Below are 8879 nucleotides of genomic sequence, written 5' to 3' on the forward strand. Positions count from 1 at the left end.
AGCTCATGATAAGGTGCCAGATGAAATTGGAGAGCTAGATATACCTGTCCCAGAATTGTGTGATCAATCTAACTTAGGTATAGATCATGGGCAAAGTTCAACTAGCGTGCCGCAGCCGCCAGACAATTTCTCAGATGAAAATAATGAACCAAATTCTAGTGTTAATGAAGGGCATGTAAACACTCCATCGCCAGTTGTTTTGAGGCGATCAGAGAGAGTCAGAAAACCTGTCATCCGATTGAACTTGTAGCCAACGTGATACCCGGTAGTTAATATGGTGTCACTCTTTGTAAGAATGTCTTATTTCTCAGGGGAAGCAGTGTAATATATTAAGTACCCTATAGTACATATTGTGTTAGTACCCAGAGTGCATGGCTGTAATAAAGTTGTGTTGAAGCGGCCATGTTGTGTGTGCCTCGTGGTCCGAGTTAAATCACAGAATATTACACCCTCTGGCACCCGGTACACTTGAGCCAGATAGTTCAGTGGAAAGAAAATAAAAAAATAAAATAATAAATAAATAAATGAAATATAAAAAAGAATAAAAAGGGGGGGGGGATAGAAAGGGAACCCTGAGAAACACTAAACTACTAATTCGACTCACAACGCCACGCCAACAGAGCAACAAACACGCTGCAAACACATGGGACAACAACGCATGCACTAACCAGGAATACTGTTGGACAATGTAAGCCCCAGGGCTCCCACAACCTTAAGACTGCTGCAAACATTACAGAACGCATCAAATGCTAACAAACGCCTGCAAAAACGCTACTGACCAGATTAGCTCCCGGTCGTAAACTATGTAACTACAGTGTATATCAAACGCTACAGAACGCACCAAAACGCTCAACAAACGCTAACAGACGGCCAAGACACTAACAACCGCCTGCAAAACACTACTGACCAGACTAGCTCCTAGTTGTTAACTATGTTAAATTTCATTTAACTATATATTATTATACAGTGTACATGTACAATCACACACAATTAACATGATAAATGAGAAATGGTACAAAACAAAGTGAAACTACACAGGATTTGGGCAAAACACAGCCCAATAATGCAAATGTACATGTACTTCATTTCAACAGACCTGTGAGACTAATGAACCATTGCTATTGGTTGGTTGGGTTGACTTCACGGGTTCACCTAAATTAAGTTGAGAAAATTAATACAAACAAAAATTATTAATTACTGCTTATTATTAAAGCTTACTGTATTATTACTTGTCACATTCGTTAGAAAACAAATCCTTCTTTCATGCCATCAGCAAATGCCGATTTCTCTGAAGTGCTACTATGATAAAAAAATAACTTCTTTTTTTTCTTCAGATTTTGAAAGTATGATTTAAGGAGAACTGAAGGCCAAAATCAGCAATTTTTCCTACATGGTTTTTGGAAAGCCTAACTACAAGTAAAGTTAGGTTTGTGGGGTAACTTCTCGTTTCTGTCTTTTGCGCTTGAGTTTTGGGCTTTTCCCACTTTTTCGGTCTTTTCAGTGCCAGATCAAAAACTAAATCAGCAGCCTGCTGTGACGTATGATATGGGGAACAGAGATTTAGTTATCAAGCGAAACAAGTGCTGCTGTGGATGTTTTCTTCATTGTTTTGCTGTTTCTTCGAGGACTCAATATTCACAACAACATCGGTTCAAACACTGCTTCTATAAGGGGTGTTCTTGCATGTCTTCCCATATCATACAAAAATGACTGCTGACTCCTCCATTCTGAGCCGAAATGTTTATGGCCCAAAATGATCGGAATAAAAACATTTTCTTGGGTGAAAAAACGACGGATATGGTCTAGTGGAGACCTCACACTAATTTGTTGCAAATGAACTTTAGTATGCAGCAGATATTTCATTTTTACATGCTTGCCAAAGTTTTCAAATTTGGCGCTTTTTCCGGCCACCGCCAAGCACTTGGGAGAATGGGCCCTAGTTGTACTGTGACGTCATCGAAGGACATCAACATTCATGTGAAGCAGAGAAAGCAAAGAATCATAGGCCACCGCAATCAGCGATTTGAGAAGAAACGTTTGGTTTTGCCTGACTGCAGTGTGGCGTACGGCTGTAACAATAACTTTAGCAGACTCCCAAAAATGGCTTGCATTAAATTCTTTTTTTTGAGACAATCATAAGGAATGCTGCAGAAGACGGAAGAAATGGATTGACTTTGTACTTCGCAGACGAGCCCATTGGAAACCAACGAAGGATTCTAAGACCTGTTCCCAACATTTTAGAAGAAAGGATTTCTCTCGGATGTTCACTGCTCTTCCTGAGTAAGAAAAGCTTTCTTCACCAAGGTTGATGGCGGACTAACTTGGGCCGTGTGTCTTCCCAACAATTCAGTAGACAGTAGACAGTACTCCTGGAAACGGAAACTCACCAAGACTCCGCTTGAACTGCACCGTCTAGTCTGGCAAGAAGTTCTTGCTCAAACTCTTTATTTTCCCCGCTTTCTGCTTCATGTTTCTTTAGCCATTCATCAGCATAATTATGCCATTATGTCCTCTGAGCTTTCACAACGTGAAGCATACATGTACAAGGTGCAATCGCCTTCATCATCTTTGCCTTCCACTTCAATGTCAAAATCATCCTCAAAACTTGCCACTGAGTCTTCTGATTCATTAATACTCTCTGAATCTGGGTTGCTAGATTCTATATCTTGTGTTTGTTTGAATTTGAGTGCTTTTAAGTACACTACGCCATTAAAATAACGTAAAGAAACCTGTCCGAAAATAGCTTTACTGTCATAATTATACTTTGTAAGACATGTCAAAGCGACTCCTTAGATGACGTCACAGGAAGGCTCATTCCACCGCCCACAAATGCTTGATCGTGGGGCAGAGGTTGTTCAACTTTAAACAACTGTAGAAGCGGGAGGATTTATCAATCACAGAAATTTTTTTCGCCAAAAGTGTCGTGGCAATTAAAAGTTTTTGTTTTGCGAAACAAAATTGGGGTTAGTTGCACTTTAAGTACAGATTGGTTTATGACACTGAGGTTCAATAGGAAATTTGCATACCTGTTCACAAACTGAGACTCTAAATAGATGTGGGGGAGATATAACCGTACAGTGATCTGGATAAGGCTGATCAGGTCACATCTCCCACCATCTGATCAATCCGCTGTGAATAAGGCTCTAACAGAGTTGAAAGCTTAAATACATTGTATTTACTTTCTGTACAGTCTGGTGTTGAAAACTCAAAGTTACTAAATTTAATTTGTCTGATACTGCAGTTTTATACCAACAGCTTACAGAGTGCTCTGGTAACATTTTACCAACCTTGCTTGCTTTTCTCATATCGGTCTTTATCGCACAGAAGACATCTCTCGCCATCAATGCATGGTGTTCCTGGTTTTGGTGTGTTATCCACTCTAGATGTCTTGTTAAGCAGTTCCTAACACAGAGGTAAAAATAAATTTAAGAGAGAAAAAGGTTTAGGCAGGGCTCAAAGTTAACATTAAATTTTTCCTGGTGAGATTTTTTCCTACAGTACTAGCAAACTACTAGAAAATTCTTGACGAATTTGCTTTCCCTAGATACACTGTAGACAGTTTACTAAAGAATAACTTCGCAGCCAAAAGGCTGAATTGCGTTAATTTACAATTGTAAAAAATTCAAAAAAGAATAATAATGTAAAGGGAACAGTTCCAAAATATAATTACAAGCATCATAATTATATAAATTCACATAATTATGTAAACTCTATAAATTACCTAAAATATATTATTTCACATAACAATAATAATAATAATAATAATAATAACAATAATAATATTATTATTATTATTATTACTATTACTACTAAAAATATTAATGGTCAACTGTGTAAAGATCTTCTTACTTCGGATCTGAAAGCGTGCACATCTGAGGGATAAAGGACCTCTTAAAGGGCTCCGTACAAAAAAGAGGCAGCTCATACTTCTGAGTGAGTCTAAGATTGTACTTCTAAAGTTGAATGTGTTTGAGGTACATGTAGAAACTTGAGCAAATGGACATCAGATGCTAGAGAGTCAAAGAGCTTGTGACAAAGCATGGATCTTCTGTTATACAATGTGTCTAGCTTATGGTGTGCAAGGGTTGTCTCATAACTACAACCTGGTGAGATAAGACTGATTGCACGCTTCTGGACCATTTCCAGATCATTACTGAGGTACGTCGGCAACGCGTGGTGAAACACAGGTGAGCTATATTCCAGGACTGGTCTGACAAATTGATTACATTTTGCAGTTAGCAACCGTTAATTTCAAGGCCTGGGAGAATTACCAAACAATTCTGGATGGACATCTTTTACTTTACAGGGATGTCATGAGACAACCTGTCTCACTGACATGCACGGGATGTTTTTTTAATCCAAGCCGGTAATTAAAAAAGCCATTGACATTAGAATATTCAGACAATGTTTCCACAATATAAATGCACATGAAACAATGGAAGTAAACTTTTATTTAGCCTGTGTTAACCCCTTGTCTCCTTGGAGTGAGACTTGCAGCTTTTACTGTCTAAGGCCAGAAGATTTTACATACATGTATATTCTAACAGGCCAAAAAAAAAAGCTGAATCAAAGTTACGAGCTTTATTGGCTGAATCTTTTTGAATAGTTACACCAACCTGAGGAAGTGTCACATCTGGCTCAGTTTCAGCTTTAACCATGTTCTCCTCCTAACAATACACCATGAGGACTAAATCAGTGCAAATTCAAATTACATGTATCATGCACTCGCAAACAAGTGAGGAAAGAACAGAGTATTTGCTGTAAGTTAAATGACCATTTAAAATCAATTTTTTTTAAATGAACATTATTGTTTACAATTTGGGCATTTCACAATAATATTAATTAGCTAGACTACAGTTGTTACAATACGACTTTCCCTAGAGAACTATTTTTCTTTTCGTAATAGTTTACACCTACCCACAAATTGTAAATAAACAATGCACTCAAAATGTAAAATACCATAAGCCTCAATTGATTGACTGGTAAGAACTGGTAAAACCTACACGGATTTAAGCTTAAGTTCGTAACACATTTTGTTCTCTCACAAAGAAAGTTTGAGTTACTGAAAAATGCTACAATTTCATAAAGATTTATAAACCTGAAAGAATTGCGTTCAACTAACACCGGCGATGCAAAAACCCTTGTTTTTCTTCGACCCTAATGTTGATTTCATGGGAGAAAAAGAGGAATTGGCTTGAAAACTACAAACAAGCTATGTTTTAGCATGTATAGCAAAAAAATCTTACCAAACGAGAGAAACACGCATTTTAAACAAAGAGAGAATAGTCTGGACGAGCCAAAGATAAACTAGCGGCGTAAATGACATTTACACCTTCTGACATTTAGCCATACAAACTTGGAAAGCCGAACTTGTTGTGTCCATTGAAGCGAAAAAAAAAGAAGGTGGAAGCGAAATTTGAACCATGCAACTTCTCAATAACAAAGTGATGGAACAAATGGTGATGGAACAAATAAAATATCGATCTTTCAAGAATAGCCAATGTCTATCTTAGGGCCAATTATTCCATTCCCATTAAAACGCGAAGAATTGATCACGAAAGACATGGACACAGCTGTATAGTACAAGCAAAACATTGAAAACAGGAAAGAGCCAGCTGAACAGTGCATCTGATTATGCTTGTTGTGGAATGTAAGTTGAGGCTGGGCTGCTTGTGTTACAATCTGGTGCTACATACCTCATGATTCTCGACCGATTTCGGAGCCTGCGGAGTCGTCTCAGAAATCGAACTCTGCTTCGAACGCTTCTTCTTCCGTTTGTTGGTTTTCTCGTCACAACTCATAGCGACGAATGGCTTGGCTACAGACGTTATCACGTTCAAAGGTGTTTTTCAGATATTTGATTCAATCAAAAAGCAAGGTTTCGTCTTCTATGACAGATGACAAAACAAAACAGGAGTACATCAATTTGTCACTATTCCTCACAGTGAAGACACATATCAAAATGGCGCCTTAAAATTCCCAGCATGCCAAACGATCGCGTCTGCAGAGTATTATGGGCATTCAAAGAGGGGCTTCCGGGGACGGGAGCGGGAGGGAACTGGGGCCCATTTCTCGAAATCAAGTTTCGGGCGATTTTTCCTTTTGTATCTCAAGAACGGAGAGGATTTAAGTCATCGAACTTCACAGACATGTTTCTTTTAGTTGGCTTGAAACCAAAATGTTAAAAGATCGGCTTTCCAAAACAAGCGGTTGGCAGTTTCGGGCCCGAAAAGTTTTCGGGACTTTCGAGAAACGGGTCCCTGGCTGGGAAAGGACTGATTGTCTCGATTAATCAAAACTTTTACTAATCGAAAATGCATTTTACATTTCTTTGGTGATATAGACAAATGGATCCGTGGAATCTGAAGACTTGGATACTCTTTAGTTCATGTCTGTCTTTAGGTATACGGAGAGTGATGGTTTAAAATGGTATGTTTGGCGTTTTGAAGCAACAAGGATAATAAAGATCGTGTTCAAAATCTCATTTAAGCAGATGTTTGACAATTTCAATTTGAATCTCCGTAAAAACGAAGAATTTCTAACTTCTATTCTATGTATTCCTATTCCGGAATAAGATAAATCGAACGCGCCCTAAAAGTCATACCTGCTTTACATGGTGGGCTGCCTCGTGTAAAAAAAAAAAAAAAAAACAAGCAAATAGTATCACATGAGGAGAAACGGTCGCCGCCAGCCCGCAATGTTCTAAGAAAAGTAGCCTGCATAGCTGGCGGTATTATCTTTATCAATAGGCCTTATTCACGATAGCCGCCATGTTGGTTTTCAAATTGTCATGCAAATTAGCCATGTGTTCTGCTGGGGGGCAAACATTGGAAAAAAGGCAAATTACGGAAAATCGGCTAGTCGAGACATTGACATAACATTATACCTTTTATAATAATTTTGTATCTCTGATTGCCTTTGACATTTTGACTTTCTACTTCGTTCTCTCTTCATTTTGCACTAAAAAAACATCGAAGTAACTTGTGTAATCATTCTATTTTACTACTTAGGTGAGAAACATTCAATGAACGTGAAAAAAATCATCAGTGTGGCTAAGATGTTCGCTATAACCTCTCGAACCTGTGTTGTTTGCCCCCTCAGAAGTGTGTAGCTAATTTGCATGATATAGCAAATCCAGCATGGCGGCCATCGTGAATAAGATTTATTACGTAAAGTCCCTGAGTGCATGTTGGCCCGCTGGAGGTTAACCCACAACCGGTCGTCGGTCAATTCAAATTGCTCCTGAAGAAATTATCAATACTCATAACCGAGGATAAAGTGCTGCCTTTGTAATCTCATCTGCAAATGGTTAGACTAGTAAATTGTTCTCGGATAAGGATTATAAACCGTAGGCCCCGTCTCACAAATATCTTCTGTGCTCATAAGTTCCCTGTGGGGCGTTAAAGAACCCACTCACCCTTAGAGAAGAGTAGGTGATGGAGTCCCCGGTGTTGTCGCCGTCCTGTTCGAATCTCTCCAGCAGAATCGAAGTGGCCCGCCGTGGCATTGATGTCTCTAAAATGGCTTATGGTGTTCATATGAAGCCACCTAGGCCGCAGAAAGAGCCGTAAGTCAAAAGGACTTTGCTGAGTGCTGGAAGAGGTCATGTAGATGTAGATGAACAAAAATAAAGCTAAAATAAAGACAAAAAGATTGATCGCTTCAATGTTCCAATGCCAGACCGGATTTTCTCACAAAAGTCTCAATTTGAACATTCCGGAATAACATCCCGGTCAATATAAACTCCTAGCGATCTCGGAAAAGGAAAATTTAATTGAGTTATGAGTGCATCGATCATCAGTTGCAAATGGCGGAGAATTGTCAAATGTGCTGAATACTTGTCTGAAGTCTCTCGGTGACTGTCAATTTCGACCCCAGCTCAGTAGTAGCAGCCGGCATCTGTTTGGCGACACCGTATTCTCAAGTCTGTCTACTCTCCGAAAACAATGGTAGCCGCTAGGGCTAGCATTGAAGAAAAAATTACCCACCAAGCTACATCACCAAGGCCATACAGACCATGCATTTTTTGTTGAGCTGTGAGAGAACGAGGAATCGTTAGTGTCCATCTCACCCTAGGCCCCCTCTCTCTCTCGGTCCCTCCCCACCCCACCCCCCATAGATTTTCTTTCACAAAGCATAGCCATGGTGAACTTACTATATGGAGAAGAAGAATACTGTACTGCTTTATGTTACTTGTCATTCAAGTTTTGTCCTCACTCCTTGGATTTTCATTGACTTAGTGAACGGGTCCAATCACCCTCTCGTCTATGGTTAATCATTAGTTAGTCTTGCAGAGGGCCAGTCAGCATGTCGTGTCCACACTTCATCGGGCCCAGCTATGTATCAGTCTTTAATTGAATCTCGCAACGCTTTGAAGTTCGAGGACTTAAAATTAAACACGGTCTTTGCGAGCTTTATGTTGACGCATTTTCGACTAATTAGTATACACCGGTCCAGTGAATATCAAAGAGACGTCGAAAGAAAATTAATGACAAAGAGCTAACTGAACCATTAGCGAGCTATTTCAATCTATCGAGCATATCCGGCCAAAGCATGACTACCTTTAGCTATGGCCTTTCCGTTCTAGAGGGTAGCACGGAATGCCGAAAAAAGTCTGAAAGTGGATTGATATTAGAGCGCCTGCTCGCAGGCTGTAAATTATATTTCGGTCGCCATATTGGACGGGAGTAAGTCGGAAGATCTGGGACGAGTGGGATGAGTGGGATACACTCGTCCCAGATTTTCCGATTTTCACTCGTCCAATATGGCGACCGAAATACAAATTTACTGCCTGCAAGCAGGCTAGATTGATATTGAAAACTGCACTCAAATTTTTGCCATCCAGTAATCCTTCTGATTTTCCGAACTCTGCAAAACAA

The 8879-nt window shown here is 39.5% G+C and overlaps 1 protein-coding gene across 1 annotated transcript in view; it reads right to left on the bottom strand.

Moving 5' to 3' along the window:
- LOC138006775 (protein FAM193A-like) overlaps positions 1–5986 on the bottom strand; it is a 34869-nt gene extending 28883 nt beyond the window's left edge. The window contains exons 1-4 of the mRNA XM_068853296.1: positions 5697–5986; positions 4617–4667; positions 3288–3402; positions 1097–1152 (exon numbers count right to left, since the gene is read on the bottom strand). Coding sequence (XP_068709397.1) covers positions 1097–1152; positions 3288–3402; positions 4617–4667; positions 5697–5801 — 327 coding nt within the window. The 5' untranslated portion in view covers positions 5802–5986. The remainder of the gene's footprint in view (positions 1–1096; positions 1153–3287; positions 3403–4616; positions 4668–5696) is intronic.
- Positions 5987–8879: the final 2893 nt, after the last annotated feature.

This window comes from Montipora foliosa, chromosome 6 (assembly GCF_036669935.1).
Source record: "Montipora foliosa isolate CH-2021 chromosome 6, ASM3666993v2, whole genome shotgun sequence".
NCBI lineage: Eukaryota > Metazoa > Cnidaria > Anthozoa > Scleractinia > Acroporidae > Montipora > Montipora foliosa.